This window comes from Aptenodytes forsteri, unplaced genomic scaffold, assembly GCF_000699145.1.
Source record: "Aptenodytes forsteri isolate BGI_AS27 unplaced genomic scaffold, ASM69914v1 Scaffold340, whole genome shotgun sequence".
Lineage (NCBI taxonomy): Eukaryota > Metazoa > Chordata > Aves > Sphenisciformes > Spheniscidae > Aptenodytes > Aptenodytes forsteri.
This window is the reverse complement of record NW_008795441.1, coordinates 1,205,445-1,222,435: the sequence shown is the minus strand read 5'-3', so window position 1 is coordinate 1,222,435 and position 16,991 is coordinate 1,205,445. Positions and strand designations below refer to the sequence as shown.

At 42.3% G+C, this 16,991-nt stretch overlaps 1 protein-coding gene across 2 annotated transcripts in view; it reads right to left on the bottom strand.

The window, feature by feature from the left end:
- The window catches only part of UNC80 (unc-80 homolog, NALCN activator), a 137,469-nt gene that overhangs the window by 35,953 nt on the left and 84,525 nt on the right, over positions 1 to 16,991 (bottom strand). For both annotated transcript variants that reach the window (XM_009281068.1, XM_009281069.1), the window contains exons 34-44: positions 14,674 to 14,805; positions 14,006 to 14,149; positions 12,410 to 12,510; positions 10,895 to 10,981; positions 9,921 to 10,104; positions 9,136 to 9,230; positions 8,121 to 8,210; positions 7,620 to 7,721; positions 5,047 to 5,227; positions 3,806 to 4,074; positions 1,002 to 1,136 (exon numbers count right to left, since the gene is read on the bottom strand). In XM_009281068.1, the coding sequence (XP_009279343.1) occupies positions 1,002 to 1,136; positions 3,806 to 4,074; positions 5,047 to 5,227; positions 7,620 to 7,721; positions 8,121 to 8,210; positions 9,136 to 9,230; positions 9,921 to 10,104; positions 10,895 to 10,981; positions 12,410 to 12,510; positions 14,006 to 14,149; positions 14,674 to 14,805 (1,520 nt within the window). The remainder of the gene's footprint in view (positions 1 to 1,001; positions 1,137 to 3,805; positions 4,075 to 5,046; positions 5,228 to 7,619; positions 7,722 to 8,120; positions 8,211 to 9,135; positions 9,231 to 9,920; positions 10,105 to 10,894; positions 10,982 to 12,409; positions 12,511 to 14,005; positions 14,150 to 14,673; positions 14,806 to 16,991) is intronic.

Below are 16,991 nucleotides of genomic sequence, written 5' to 3'. Positions count from 1 at the left end.
GAGGGATGGCCACTGCTCAGGAACTGGCTGGGCTTTGGTCGGCGGGTGTTGAGCAATTGCATTGTGCATCACTTATTTTGTATATTCTTTTATCATTATTATTATTTTCCCTTCCTTTTCTGTCCTATTAAACTGTCTTTATCTCAACCCACGAATTTTACTTTTTTTTTTTCCGATTCTCTCCCCCATCCCACTGGGCAGGGGTTGGTTAGTGAGCGAACGGCTGTGTGGTGTTTAGCTGCCTGCCGGGTTAAACCGCAACAGGGCCCGTGTGCATTCCAGGAATCTTTGCCTGGAGGTGTGGACAACTTTTTTTTTTTGGACAAAGGGCACACATGGAGTTCAAGAGCTTACTGCTATCAAACAGTAAGCCTTGCCTGACTCAAGAGATTGATGCTACAGTGGAAGCATGATCTGAAAACTGCATACAGCTTTACTTCCCAGAAACAGAAACTTTCTCCTTCGCTGCCCTGTGAAGGAGAAAGATGAGTGTACTTACAGTGTATGTGCAGTTAGATTTGGCAGTCCCGCTTCAAATAAAAATTCCATTAACTTGTTTTAACTCACTAAGATGTTAAAACATAATTAGTGAATATTTAAAACATGGCTAATCCAGTCTTATGGTTCACATGTATTAAAATTTGGCATTAAGCTTTTAGTTCCTATTGCTGGATTCTAAGAAAGGATTTGCCTTTAAAGAGTTACAAATCATTATTGTCCTTTTACAACCTATTTATACACAGAAATTTAAAGCGAGACCACATTTACTAGCCTGGATACCAGTGGCCCATTATCTCAGCATCCTGCTCAATCAGCTGATGAACAGAAGCATGCAGAAATAAGTTCAGGACCTGGTTCTGTGCAGCACCAAGTGCAGTAAGCACATGTTCAGTAAGAACTGTGCTGCTGCTCCAGCTGTTTTCTCTTTGTGATCTCTGATGCGGGGCTGGCTGCATGCACAGGCTTCCCCACGCTGAGACTAGGGAATGGCTTTTACTCACAGGGAACTCCAGGAGAGGGGCCACACTTGCAAACAGCTGCAGAATAAAGGGCTTGCGATGCAGAATGTAGAACTGGCGGCACGCAAACTCAATCGCTTGGCGTAACTGTGGGTTGCTTTCATAGTCAGCGTATACCTGAGCAAATGAAAAAGGACATGGAAGTACTACTCCAGTGAAAGGGCTCTTCATCTCCTAACCCCAGACTGAATCAACTGCAGCCTTGTCATTCCTGATATGTTTGCCTAACGTTTTTAAAGATGGAGACTTCTCTGCCCTCCTTGGCAATGCATTTCAGGGACAAAGTATACTTAGAAAAAAGGTTTGCTTGTCACTCTTGAACCTTCTTTGCCACAGCTTTAGTCCATTATTTTTTGTCCTATGTATCAGAGGTAGATCCCTCCCCTCTCCTTCCCAGAAGCACTCGACTTGTTTGAAGCCAGTTAGTGCTTTCTTCCTCAATCTTCATCTTTTTCAGTTAATCAGATCCTGGCTCTTTTAGTCCTTTCTCATATGACATGTTTTCTAGAGGTACATCCCTGTTCCAGTCTTCAGTCTCTTCAGTTAACTGATGTTTTTTGTGCAGTGCCCACAGCTGGACAGAGCCAGCACTTCAAGTCAGGAGTGCTGCTGACGAGCAGCAGAATTATTCCATGTTTCTTTCACAAGATAGAAATCTGTATAGTCACCCCAGAATGGCACTTGAGATCTTTTATTTTTCTTTTTTATCCTTAAACAGAAGGACACTGTTGATTCATGTTTAGCTTCAGATCTATAACAACTTCAGTATTCTGTTCTGCAGAAATGCTACTGAATCAGCTACTTTCCCTTCCATGTTTATGTGGCTGATTACTCATAAGTAAAGACCTATGCTTGTCCAACCTGATCAACATAATCTGTTTTTTTTTCCTTTTTTCAGGCTGCATCTCCAGTTTGTCAAGATAATTTGAACTCCCCCTGTCCTCCAACACAGTGACAGTTCCACCCCCTTTTAAGATTTTTTAAGATTTTTAGAGTGGCATTTCCTTCGGGGCTGGCCACTGAACCATGCAGCCAATGTGTTGCCAAAGATGTGGGTTGTTTCTCAGTTATGTAAACAGTATAAATTGCTAGGAACAACTTCACTGTGCTTCCTTCTTCTGTCCATTTCAACTGCCTGTCTGCACTTCTCTGCTGATACAAGTCTGCGGGAGGTTTGGGGTTGGAGTGGGCAGGATTTTCTTGCTATTTGCTGGCAACAGGTAATGCTGAGATTTTATTGTAGTGCAAAATTCACATTACAGAACAGGACTCTGAAGGTTTCTAAACAATTATTAGTGTGCAAGACCTCTGCAGAGATGTATTTACTCCTCAGTAGCCTAGTAGGCTGAAGAGATGAGGATGTCTTTAGAACAATCAGAAGCCTCTAGCATGCTTATGAGGACAGTCAATCACCATGGCCTGTTACGCTTGCAATATCTCATTTACTTGAGAAAAGGGAAATAATTAACTGTATATGCATTTCACCAAGGAAAGCAGAAAAACCTGCAACAAAAAGAGCCCTGTGGGGGTATGTGCACGTATGCATCAGGAATTAAGCTATTAATGGCTGGTTCGAGCCCAGAAGGGGTAGAAGAATTTGTTTGTGATGACCACAAACAAACCAGCTGATCTTGGGTGCCTGGAACAGAGATGTGAGGGTCTGCAAAAACAAACAAGCTCAGCAACACTTGGGTTTTCTTTTGGAATTGCTTTTTTGCCTCCTGTGAGTGGTATTTTATTAATTCAGTAGTTCACAATAATTGGTAAGGGGAGGGAGGGGGGGGGGGGGGGGGGGAGGAGGAAAGAATTACAAAACTAATTTCTCTCAGTATGAAAAGTGGAAATGAAGGGACAGTCCTTCACAGGACTGAATGGTTACTGTCAAGTACTTCAAATTAAGTTATTAAGTTATTTTATTTCAAAATGTCTTCTTTCTAATGAATAAACACATGCACTGCAGACCTGGATCCAATACATACTTATCTAACCATGTAAGGCATGATATTAAGAGTTTCCAGTTACTAAAGAGTTTGTTTAGATAGCTAAATTCATCACTGGTCCTAATTATTGTGCTCTGCAAACTATGTTAAAATGAACATACATAGGGATGTTGTGGTCATTGTTTCTTTTACAGAAACAATAGGTTTTTTCTGCATTTGCGTTATAATACTACCAGTACCTGATTTTTCCCAAATGTCAACAGGAAAAAAGGCATACTTGTACACTTCAAAGTGAAGAGAAACTCCACTTCGAATACTTGCAATATTTATCATCACTCACATGAAAAGACAACATACAGTTTTTCATAAACACTTAGTGTTATTTTCTGTTGCTAATTAAATTGCAGATAATACAATTATCATACTTAAAGAGGTGAATATAATTTAGTTTCAATCAGCAAGTAGCAAATCCAGATATTTCAACTATTCCCCAAATTTCAGCCATCCCTAGAGGAAAAAACACTGAGGGAGACCCAAGGTCCAAAAATTTTCCAGAAATTTCACATTTCTGTGTAGAAGTACATAGTAAGGGAAACAGACATTCATTTATCTAACATAAAGAACAAAAGAGCTTGTAGTAATTTACTCAAGAAGAAAAGGGAATGTAGTCTCAGGAATGCTGATTTGGGCCATCCCACCTGGCTTTGTTGTTTGCCTTCTTGGGGCCCCCCGAATCTGTGACCTCACCAGGACTCAGCAGTTTAAAGTTTCCCCATTAATAGTCAGTTCTAGAACAAAGTGCTTGCTCTGAAGTCTTCCCTCGTATTGTTCATGGAAATGGCTCACCTGCAACATGCTGGGGAGGACCCACTGGTACCCGCTGAGGGAGAAGAGGTGGTTAAAGTGCACAGCTGTGTTGATGACTGTGGCAGCATACTGCCTCAACAAGGCACTGTCCTCAGGGTGCAGGATCAGGGCACCGTTGAAGACATTCAAGAACAGCATGATCTCATCCCCCCAGGGGAACTCGCTGGGCATGCCAAGGAACATCTCCTCCAGCAGCTTAATCCACAAGCTTTTCTGAAGAGTGTCCAGACCAAAGAGCTCTTTCCCAGCTGCGGGGGAGAAGAGGCAACAGCAATCAACTCAGTCCACCACAGCCAGCCTCACAACATTCCCAGAGGCCAAAGGCCTCTCCAAACAACCATCCCACAACACTGACCATCGTTCTGCCTTTTTAAAATGATTTCACCCATCCTGTACTTCTGGAAGTGCCCACAGGGCTTGAGCAAACCTTGACTGAAAGCAACGCACATGAAGACGAAGAATGATGAATATCACACAGCTCATTAAATCTGCTCCCCACTGGCTGGAAATTCTCCTCTTATAAAGCGCAAGCAGATCTGAGCTTGTACATGCATAAACTGCTCCACACAACCTGAACGGCTGTGTGGATTTATGCTGAATTTTTATGCTTCAGGTGTCCCACACATTACAGGGCATTGATGCATAGTTACAATAATGCTTCTGAAAGCAAGTGCCTTTAGGGCCTGTTACAGAACCTGCCAATGCTTACCATCCTGCAACAGGGGCCTGTTTAAGCCCCAAGTCAGGCTGGAAACGCTACTTGACTTTCAGATCAAAGTTTCTAAAAAAGAGGGCTGTTTCTACATCCCTGCTGCAGAATTTGCCTAATCTTCATTGAAAGTCCATTGCTTCCTCAAAGTGGATGGCAAAGGACTCTGAGCAATACTTTTTAGGTGCAGTTATGCTACTGGACACAGTATTCCAGCTGTAGTTTCATGCATAATTTTAATACATAATTATAACTTATTCTCATTTGGGTCCAAAGAAAGTAGCTTTGTCTGGAGACCTCTAACAGCAAAGCCCTTTCTGGTGTTGTGCTGACAAACCAACAGCTATGTATCATTTTCACTAGGAAGAGATTTATCAGCTTTCAGTAATGCTACAAGTCTGTATGTGTCTAAGGCAAATGAAGCCTGCATGTTTTTAAGGCAAATGAAGTGCCTCACAGAAACCTTCTGGGCCCTGTACAACCACCAGAGAAAGCTATCAAAAGGCCATACCTTGGGGATCACTGAAGAGTGAGAACTCGGCATCAATGGCACTTCGGGGAAATGAAGGCAAGCGGAGGAGATCTTCCTGGAGCATAGATACATGGGACTGCTTGTGGGCAGTAGGGATTTTCTGTGTCAGCGATATGAGGAACAACACCCGCCCCACCTCTTCTAGCTTGCGGGTGAACACCTGAGAGAAAAAGAGACAAGGATCAGAATCAGTCTGATCAAAAAGTTCTTTACAACGTATATGCACTTTTCTAGGTTAGCTTCCATGACTTCCTCTGATGGGCGGGATGGTGCACTCACGGCCCAGAGGAACCTGTTGAAATTCACAGGGATAGTGCTGCACCCTTTTGCTAGAATATGGGTGACCACTGTTCTTCAGCCCAGCTCAGCAAAGATGTATCATATTTGTAAAAGAGGTTTTAACAACACTTTCTATTTCAGTCTTGCAGAGGACCCTGAGCGGTGGTCAAACACTTTGCAACTGTGCCATGCGGTCTTTTGTAGATTAATGTAATCTTTGCCAGCGTGAGCCCCAAGGCTGTCAGGGGCAGACCAACTCCAAACTGAAAGCCATACAATTGCAGTTGCTCTCTGCAAGGTCTTAGACTATAGTCAACAAGAGGTTGGAATGGTTATCTACCTTCTGGGTTGAGGCTGGCTCGTGTCTGGCCATAGAAAGTGTATGTATGGTTGCAAAAGAAAAGTAGTCAATAAAACAAAACAGACCAGATTCTGAGTTACTGTAGACAAGCAAAGTCCTGCTGACTTCAGATTATCGCTTCTGGTTTACGACAACTGGGAAACTGAGTTTCATGCTACCAGCCTCCTTTGAACTTCTGACTGGTAGGACTAGTTAGGCTAGCTATTTTATTTTGGTGCTAAAAGTAACCATAAGGCAGAGTGATGCTCAGTAGTAGAAGCAACTGCCTTTGGAAGCAGTTTCGAGACAGCTCTTAGCTACTGGGATGAAGCCAAAACTTGAAGCATGTGGCTTAACATGTGACAAAGCTCAGCTTCCCACATCCTGCAGTTGCTATGACCTTGCTGTGAAGTGCACTCAGCTTAGAATTGGGTGCTCAATCAATCAACAGTAAAGAAAGTACTTTTCCATGGCTTGCTGCTCTGTGGGTAGACTCTACAGTGCTGTTTTCTTTGCTGAAGCTGGATGTTGTCCAGCAACTTCTAGCATGACTACAGAGAGGCTGGTAAATACTTGATTTAAGTTTTACCTTAGAAATGTTTTGGCCTCTAAGTACTCTAAATAGAAAAATGTGGAGTGTAAAATAACGCCCTGACAAAACTGGTCAGGCCATTTTAATCTTTTGGGGTCATGTAGGGCATATCAAACTAATTTATTTGATATGTGGGACGCATCTTCTAGAACCACAGTGAGCATAATTTCTGCCAGAGAAGCAATCGAAATGATCCCAAGTAATTTCAGATTTTTATAGACTTTCTACTGACAGATGCAGCACATGAAATATTTCCCTATTCTGTACCGTACACATATGAGAGAGAATTAACTATATTCTCCATTATTTTAGCTGCTAGTCCCTCTTAAGCAGCTTTATAGCTGCTTTTTATAACACTCCTGATGATATTTTCCTGTCCCTGCACTCACATTGCCAGGGACACAACTACAGTAGCTGCTTTTTGGCTAGAATAATACAACTGTTAATACCAAACTCATACAGTATAACCACATCCCCCTCCTTTTTATTTCCTGCTTATTATCATCCTTTGCAGATACAGCTAGAGCAACTTTTCCCTAAACACTCAACCCTGTGCTACTGAGACAAATTTGCTTTTGTGGAAAACAGAGCATGTGGCTTCTACAGATAGAGTAAGCTCAATACCATTGTCTTACTGTCTAAGGAAATGATACTTGTAGGGGTTTGCAGCACATTAAAGGCACTGCCCTGCCACTTTAGTTAGGGTTTAGTTCCTAAGGGAAAGCTCCTGGGAGCTGCAGAACATTAGCAGGATTGGACAGATTATCAGGTCATGAGGCTGGAAGTTGGAGGACAGTGCTCTTCTGAGGGCAGATATTTCCCTGACAAAACAATCGCTACTGCTGTGCCTCTGGGAGTAGCTATGGTAAGACTAGCATCTGAGAGCAGGACAAGGAAGAGAGGCAGGTAACATTCTTTACAGTGAGAGGACAGAGAGGAAGGTAGAACAGATAATTCCTGCTCCACAGCCAGACAGACTTGAGAAGAAAAGGTCTTAAATGGGTTCCTAAAGAGCCAGAGGTCATGTTAAAGAAAGGAATAAGCAACTTTTGAAGCTGAGGCAACTGAAGCTCTTCTGGCCAAGTGTAGAAGAATGCAAAATGATCCGCCTAAAAGAAGCTGGCTGGAGAGAGTGGGAAGGAATTCACATTGCATTCTTTGACTCTTCTTAAAATACAGTACACCTGTCCAATGGCACCAGGGCAGATTTCATGCCAATTGCTACTTCTCCAGCAGAGTTCTCTATCTGCATGCAGCATGAGTGAAGGCCTTAAAAGGAAAAAGAAAGGTTTATTTACAGGGTTTGTTTCTGGGCAGAGGTGTTTGGTAACAGTAAGATACCTGCTTCTGAATGAGCTCTTGACCTTTTTCTGGATGCATCTGCACCAGGTTGAGCTGGGGAGAAACTGACCTCCGGAAAGGATAAATGTCACGGACGTAGGTCTGCCAGGAAAGGAAACAAGTGTATTTTAAACAAATGCAATCGTAACAGCATCACTCAACAGAAATGAATAAAAGGCCCTTTAGCCCTTTCTGAAGCTTTTGGGTAGGTGCTTTCAGACAGTGTCAGGCATCATGGAAGAGCATAAACAGAAGAGAAATTTGCTCTTTTCTAAGAAAGCCAGACATTAATGACTTAAGAGCAAGGGACTCCACTTCTGCTTCTTCCCTTTTCTGTCAAACTGCAATCTTTCACCACACACAACTAAACACCCAAGATGTGGTGCCCACAGGACAGAATTCTGTCTGTTTATGGGCTGCTTGTTCTCCTTTAGATAACCCAATGTTTAAAAGGGACATGATGGAAAGAACAAAGTTGTCTGGACCTGACCTTTGCCTTACCTTGTTGTAATGAATAAGATTCCATCGCTTATCCATTAAAAAGTAATGAGAAGACTGTGTTTCAGGTATATTAAAAAACTCCAAACACTCCTGAAGAGAAAGAAAGAAAAACATCCTGTTACTTATTAGCTGTCTTGTACAAAGACCACAACATCCAAAAGAAGAATATCCACCTAATAATGTATAAAGGCAAAAACCTGCATGCCTCAGTCAGGCTGGTACATTCTTCTGGCATTAATTCTTAATTTCTTTTTTTAATCATAAAGTACATGAATATGTTTGTGATAATCAAGGCATGCTGATATCACAGTCCTGAAGACTGATGTTACTTACTTTGATGTCTTCATATCACACATATTTGTCTGGCTATATGAGCCACATGGGTATTGCAGCTTGTATTTCCATACTATGTATTTATCAAGCTTTAGTGATATGTGATGTACAGAGACACTAAAGTTCAGATTCTTCAAAGCACTGAGATGTGTGATTCCCATTAAAATTTAACATAGTTGGACAAACTGAAGGCTTTTACAAATCTGTTTCTTATGTGGCTTGGTTAAGGCCATCCAGGAAATCTTTGGCAGAAGGGGGAACTGACCTCACATCTCCCAGATCCCAAGATACCATTGTGGCTCCTGAACCATCATTTCTGCTCTGATCTTGGTCATTCTGTTTAGTCTTTAGCGTTGATAAAACCAAACATTTAAATGATTTATATATTTATCCGAAGGATAGTATACAGCAAATACCCAACAAACTGCAGTGTCTTCAAATGTAGTTGCATTTGTGAGGTTTTGGCTGTCTGTGAGGTCAGGGCATTTCTATTATCTTTAATATGGGATCCTGTTTCTTGCAACCAAGCTCTCCTCATATGGAGACAGAAATGGCTGTTACAGCAAAACTTCTCTCTCCCACACTGAAACAGGATGATCAGGCAGAATGTATTGCTGGCATACAGGTATGGCAGGTAAATGTACTATTAAGCAGTTTGTCCAGTTCAAAAACTCACTCCTACCTTCAGAAGAGCCTCAAACTGTGTGTCCTCATGGACTGGTAACTGAGTTGGGATGTCACACTCATTCTGTCCATGCACGACAAGAGTCTTTGTGCCTAAAGGAAGAAAAGCAGTTTCATTCTCTCTGGCTTCATTAATTAACTCAATTTCAGAAGACTGCCCATGGAGGAAAAGTGATAGTTAAAATTCATTCCTGGGCAGACAGACAATACTGGTCCTGTCTGGAATCCATTATGTAGTGTTAGCATAGTCTCACACTTCTACAGTTAATGAGAAATCGATCTGTTCCTAAAGGATTGAGCTGGCTTTAGCAGCAACCGTCACTCTGAGGAAGGAACAAACCTAAAAGGTCAAATCTGTTTTTCAGCAAGATATCTCTTGCCTGACTCATGACGTCCTAGGCTCACAGCATGCTTTTCTTGGGCTCTCTCAAGACTTAAATGAGAGGTTGCATCAAATCAAACTGAGTCTGAATGGTGCAGTCTTACAACGATCATCCTGCCAGCCTTTCACAGCCGCTTTCACTGGCACAAAGCTCTGGGTTGAAAAGACTGTTCTAATTCACTTTCTGTTTGCTTCTTTTAGAGCTTTTAAAGTGGCTTCTGAATCTGAGGGAATTGGAGGTGGAATTTACCAACTGAATCCTCAACTCAAGGAAAACTGACTTAGAATACGCAGCCATTTGTAGCAGGTCTTTTTCAGATCCAGTTCTGATGGAGCTCCTTTTTGGTAGAAGGGGTCATGAACTTGGAAGTGAAGGAGATTTAAAGACTCATTTCTTATACCTGGCATTGAGGCAGTTACCAGCAGCTTCACTTCACATTGTTCCTTCTTCATAGTCTGTTTGAGATCCTTGAAGAACAGTCCTTCTACATAACCAACCACTTCCCAAAGGAAGGTAAGTGTGGCAGAAATGGCATCCATGCCCCATTCACATGGCGTGCGTACAAAATACATGATCAGTCCTACCTGCAGGTAATAAGTAAGAGGAATATCAGGTTATACACACTTTTAACTGTGCAGAGCATAGTATAAACAGAGAACAAGAATATTGTTCTTCTACCTGTCTTCACTCAGAGGGATAAACCCATTAAACTTGCATCCTGAAAGTTTATACATACTACAGAACAATCGGCCTGTACTAGGAGTATGAGGGGTGGGGGCAAAAAGTACTGTTGCAGCCCAGCGTTAAAAGCCATTGTAGATGAGGAAAAGGGAGAACCTCTGCAGTAAGAGAATTCCTGTGCCTTCTGCTCTGATGTACTGCCATATAGACAACTCACAAACAACAGAGGGCTCCTGGAGTAGCATACATCTTGTCTGTTTTTTCATCTCCTAATTGAAAGAACTGCAGCAAATCCATTTTCCACAGTCTAGAAAGAAGCTACTAGATTTGCTCCAATAGGACTGTCCAAGAGCAAAGCACCTTCTGAATCAAAATTAAGTAAAATAATTAAAGTTTTCTGGCACTGGGATCCTTCTATTGGTCTACAACTCATTGTCCATGGTTCAATTCAGAAATCCATGACAGGTTGCTTAGAGGTTTTATAAAAAGTTGAAGGTTCCTTTTCCTCTTCCTAGAAGGAATGAAAGGCTGGTGTAAGTCTGTCGACTTGCATCCACAGCCAGAAGCAGGTATGAGCTATAAAGGAAAAGTTATGAGCATTTATTTCCTTGTAGATTCTGACATTAACTTCTTAGGACACATGCAGTCAGAGGTGAGATGCTGGGCTGCACAGTGGACCCACAAGCTACTCACCAAGTAGTTAAAGAGGATGTGAGATGTCTGGGCAGGGAAGTCTCCGATGTTCAACAAAAGCTTCCTTAACATATACATCAGCTCATCCTGGAAGAAAGGCAAGTGTTTTTTCTTTCCCGCTCAAAATGGAGAATGGATTTCTCCCTTTTGTCCTCCCTCATTTTGTTTCTTCCCATTTTTCCGTACTCCCTTGTTCAGCTCTGTCTCTTGGTGCATGAAGTAGAACTATATGCTTGTGACTGCTCCCACATTTCCCAAAATAAGGCCCAGGGCACAGCACCCAGGTCAACATCTTTCTTTTTTATCTGAGAGAGGCCAATACCTCCTATTGCAATTTGTACTGACTGATTCTGTACTCCTCTCCCTGTGATAATCCCTGTGTTGCTTATCACAACAAATGACTGCCTAGGTGATCTGTGAAATCGAGTTCAGCTCAACTCAATAGCTGTGGCTGCTGGGTAGGAGGTGGGGACAGAATCTAACTTGTCTTCCTTTAGAGGCTGCCTGCTTTAAATGTAGACTAATACATTTCTTATGGTGGGAAGGGGGTGTAGAGTGGAAGGAACCTCACTGTCAGCTAAGGACAGACAGACCATATCATAAATTTCTTCTATGGCCCTCATCCTCTGAACCCACAGCAGATTTGAGCTAGCGTTAGGGGCCTGAATATGCATAGGACAACCCATGACGATACATCTGCTGAAAGCTTCCAAGGAAATACACCTGTTCTCTGCGTTCTGTACTCATGGTCGTAGTAGGCTTATGAAGAGATGGTAAAACAGCAGACTATGCTAGCTCAGAGGCCGCTGAGGCTGGACAGCGTATAGCTTCCTTCTCAAAGATACTTAACAAACAGAAGCGACCCTCTGAACTTAAATGGAAGCTTTGGGGACTATGTCTGAGAAGTCTCAGGAATAGTGAGGGCCACTGAGATCTGATTACTCAAGGAACCAAAAAGCAGCCTTTCCTGGCCTTTCTTGAGGTTTAGTATTCATTTTGTAGTCAGTTCTTAGGTGGTGGCTTGGAAGATGAGGGCAGTGGTATTATTGATATCGTACAGTGAGTGGCAGTTGAGAAAGTGGTATGGAGAGTCTCACTGCCTTTCATCCAGTCAGAACTGGTATGACTTTCTTCCATAAAGCTTAGCCATGGCACTAGAAAATGGTCTAATAAACCAGGGAGAGACAAGGCCACCCCCATCTTTCAGAGAAAGCTGAACAGAGTGGCATGGGTGAGGCAATATTGCCCGTGTTAGACAGAAAGGGTTGTGCTTCACTAAGCAGCTGTTCAAAGCTTCGCCTAGAGCAAGTCAGATCCTTAGCGGTGGTAAATCAGCTATGTCCCATTTACATTAGTGGACAGAGATTGAAGCCAACTGATGATACGGCCTAAAAGCCTTTGAGCTGCGTTATAATAGCGAATGTTCTTCTCCAGTGATGCCCACAGAGTGATTCTGCTTGCAGCTGTGCTCCCCTGCTCTAAGCAGTACATACATTGGTGAGACGAAGAGTTTACCTGTCGGTTGCTGATTGTGAGCTTCTCAAGGAAATGGCGCAAAACTGTAGAGGGGTCTTCAATTAAGCAGTTCCACAGGACTTGCTGAGCAACAGCACTTACTGTAAAAGAGAAAGAAAACAAAGTCAAAACCGTCTCCCTTGGAAAAGCCTTGAACTGGTACACTTAGACGCAAAAGTTCCTAATCTTCTACCACAATTGTCATTTTTGTACTGAAACACACAGGAGGATTCCTGGTCACCAGTGCAGTCATCTCAAGCAATAATGATAGGTGTAATATTTGAACCTTCCCTAGCTATTGGTGATACGGCAGGAAGCACTTCACCACTGCAGTCAGAGGAACAATAAATAAATAACTAGTTGGATTCACAACTCCAGGTGGACGAATCTGGCAATTAAAAAAACATAAATTCATATACTTTTTTGTTGATGCATAGAAGTTAAATTTCATGGTGATTCATTGAGTGATTTTATCTGGTATTGGTGAACAGTATTAGATAGTCAGCAGGGAATTGTGTTGATGATCAACTCCCCAAAGTGTAATTAATTGCAATCCTGTGAAGATTAACAACAACAGAGAATTATTCATTTTTTTTTTTTTTCAGTACTCAGTCCCTGATCACAAAATGACACACATATTATTTAGGTGGCTGACTACACCCACCCAAAACTGAATACAAAATGTAACAGAAAATGAAATGTGCGGTCAGCTGACATGATGAGTGATGAGAAAGGAAGAAAGGGCAACAGTCCACCATCTATAAACATTTTAGAGAAACAAATACAGAAAAAATGCATTATTACTTTACAAATACATCACAGACTAGAAAAAAAATGTTCAAGCTGTGTATAGGTGGCTTTCTGTTTGTCATAAGATCAAAGAAATGTTGGTGGGAATAGACCTCTGGAGGTTTCTAGTCCAAGCCCTGCTTGGAGCAGGACTGTCACTGACAACAGATTATGTCAACCATGGCTTTGACTAGCCACGGCTTGATAACTGCTGTGGATGGGGAATCCATGGAGATTGCACTATGCTCCTGGTTATGAAGTTCCTTCCAAATTTCTAACCTGAACCTCCCAAGTTGCAACCTCTAAGTTAGAGTTCCTCTAACTCTGTTTCCTTTTCATCACACCAAACAAGCCCAGCTTCTGCAATCACTTCTCACAGAACACCTGTTTTAGGCCTCTTACCATCCTGGTATCCCCCCACTAGAGCCTTTTCAGCTTCTCAATAGCTTTCTTGAATTGGGGCCTTTTTTAGGGCCCCAAAAGAGCAAAAAACCCTCAAAACCAAACACAAATAATGGAGAAAAAAAGGAAAAACCCGACAAAGTCACATTTCTGTTATGAATCTACTTTCAAATAGTTTGTGAAGATTTAATAGATTATTCATAGGTTTTTTAACAAACATATGTACTCATAACAATATATAGCACATATTACTTCTAGGAAACATGAACTGTGAGCAAATACAAGGTTGTGTTACACCTCTCTTCCACTTTAGTTATGGCACCTAACAAATGTAAGCCATTGTTCAATGTGCTGGCAGGTTCTGCCACCCTTGAACATCACGTGAAGTTTAGTCTAGGTCAGTACCAGCTACTCCATCCTCCCGGACTTCTCCATCTTCCATCAAATGGACAATGGGGAGCACTGCTGCACAGATGCATGCTGGAAACACAGCTTGAGGTGGTTGTGGCACATGATGGTTTGGAGTATGCTCTGTAGTGTGTTCTTCATCTGGAGCGGTAAGAAGAGTAAAAGGTGCATGTTAGTGAATAAGCCATGGTATTATCCAGGCAGGTTAAAGTAAACATTTATGTTAGGTGCTGTACAAACAGAACAACATGATAGACTGTCTGATCACTGCAAGCATGGCAGTTTACTGCTATCTCCAAGAAGAAACTGAGCCTCCAGCCAACTTCTTGATCAAGAATTTTCATTGTAAATATATATTTTTTAAATTTACATTTCTCTTCTTTTACAGAACCCATTTGCCTTTTGATGAAATCCCATTTCATTACCATTGTTCAGCCAGAGTGCTCTCCATGGCACTACTTTGTAAATGAAACATGAGAAGTAACGGAAGACATTGTGACAGCAGGAGTGAATAAAATAACGCAGGGCAGTAAATTATTATAAAGTGGCTCAAGCTTGGGAATACATTCAGCAAAAGGAAATGCCACCAGCTTTATGGGTCAACAGGAAAGGCTTCCAGTGAATGAAATCCTAGGAAAGGATACTCCAAAGTGAAGTCAACCCACCTTCTGCACTGACTGCTGACCGCACTGACCAGACAGAGCCACGGCGGAAAGAATAGTTTCTATGAGATGTACTGGAGGTGCAGGAAGGACTCACAGAGAGACGGCGGGAGGCCAGGTTGGCAACTTCTTCTACTGACAAAGAGAACGGGAAATGTCAATCCAGATCCAACTGACAGACTTTAGGGAACTTTCTGAAGGACAGCACTTATGACCAAATCGGAACATTGAAAGTTCAAGTCAGGTGACACTCAAAAGGCACGATTTAAAATCTATAAAGATCATCTATAAAGATCGGTCAGATGATAGGTAATTTGCTCATGCTTTGGGAACCAGCAGAGCATTGTTCCATAAGAGTGATCATTTCTTTGGTGAGTCACACTGTAACTGCATCGGCTCTATACTTCTTTTCATCTACATCCTGTTAACCATCATGGTTGCTGGTGCTTAGTTTTTCCTAAGAATTGGGATTTCTGCTCACAGATTTCTCAATGCGTGTTTAGATCTGAAAATCAGTGTACTCACCTAATGGCACATACCTTGGAATGCCTTTAATGAAATCTTTGTGCTCTATTAGCCTGGACCAATGACAATCCTCGCTCAAAGACTAAGCTTTTCATGACCCATGTCATGTAACTTTGGCCATCTGAAAGTTTGGTACTGAGGTTGAACTGGTCATCTAGGCTCCCCCACTAGTCACCATAAAGGTAGAAAACTCCAAGGACAATTCAGCCTATCCTAGGCTATGTGTCTTAAGATAGATACTGCCAAAGGGTGATTCCTCCTGCCCTTTAATTATTAAAGGGTTAAAGTAAGGAAAGACAAATTTCATTCCTGAGGGCACCAAAGCAGGGACTTTCCTAACACTAACAATCAATGTTCCTGGACATAACACCCCTAAGCGGTGCCCTATGTTGGTGGCAGGTGCTCTCAGGTTCCTGGAATGCAGTTCCTGGCCGTGGAGCACACCTTCTTCTTCCTGCTCTGAGCTTGGTGTGCAGGTTGGCTCGTAGCAGGCCTCCTGAGTGATGGGGATGGCAGTGATGAGACTGGCTTCCCGGCCTAGGCGCTTCTTCTCTTCCTCCTGCTGCAGGTTCTTCAGGATGTGCTCTGCTCGCTGATGGGAACGCGACACAGCTCTGGCTGAAAATGACTTCTGTCAGAAAGAAAAGAGAAGAAACACAGCCTGAAGCTGTTAGTTAAGATAGACACATCCTGTGTTTTCTGCCAGAGACCTCAATGACATTCAGCAACTCAGTTTCTAAGTACAAATCAGACTAGTGCTAGCTGAACAGAGATTCACCAGGAGACTCCTCTTGGAGCAATTTCTACAATAAGCCTTGGTGTAGACTTCTCCTAAGAGACACCACATGAACCAGTGCAGAGAAAATGGTCTGTCAGAGAGTTCAAGTGAACTAATCTTCTCTTGGAGAGAGAACAGCTGTGTGCTCCTAAGATCTGAGTTACTGTCTCTCACATGGGTATGATATGCAGTACAGTACCTCAGTGAACAAACAGAAAAGCCTTATGCCCCTGTAGGAAATTCTGTGTGCCCTACACGGACAGTGTACTAGATTTTTCCCAGCTGAGGAAAACAAGAAAACTCAGTTTAGCCCACATCTTTTGGCTTTAGCTTCCCCCATGCCACTACAGAATAAAAACAGTGCTTACTCTCACGGTGTCTCTGCTTACCGACTGATCTTCATTTATAGGATCTTGCACACTCCCGCTGCACTGAGGGACCCAGGGGGGGTCAAACATTGGCACAGATGGCATCCCCAGGACAGGAGAAGGCAGAGTGAAGTTTATACTTGGAGGAGGGATCTAACAAAAACACAAAAGACATTTTGTTACTGTAGATCATTATTAATGTCAGTACTGCTAATTAAACATGAGCACAAGTACCCATGACATTAGTTACCTCTGCAAATTTTTCCCAACTCCATATCTCACTACACTGTAACACCATGTATGACACAAATTTCTTTCTTTCTCTGATGTTTTTCCTGACCTGTGTCCCCGTTACGCTCTCCCCATTTTATACAGGACTTCTACACATCACCTCCCCCACTAGTGTGACTTCACACGACCATTTTTTTCTCTAAACAGATTTTCAGGCAATTTCATGGCAGCGTGTCATTACACATCTATCCCACAAGGCAAGCTGTAAATGGCAATGTTGTGTTTAATGTATCCTATCTACCTTAAAGATCTGCTGTGCTCCCTCTTCCATCCTTGGCCAGACTTGATACCTAAACCTCCAGAGTGTGTGAAATTTGAGAATGGCATTCAGTCTTTGCACTGTCTCTGGGTGATGAAAT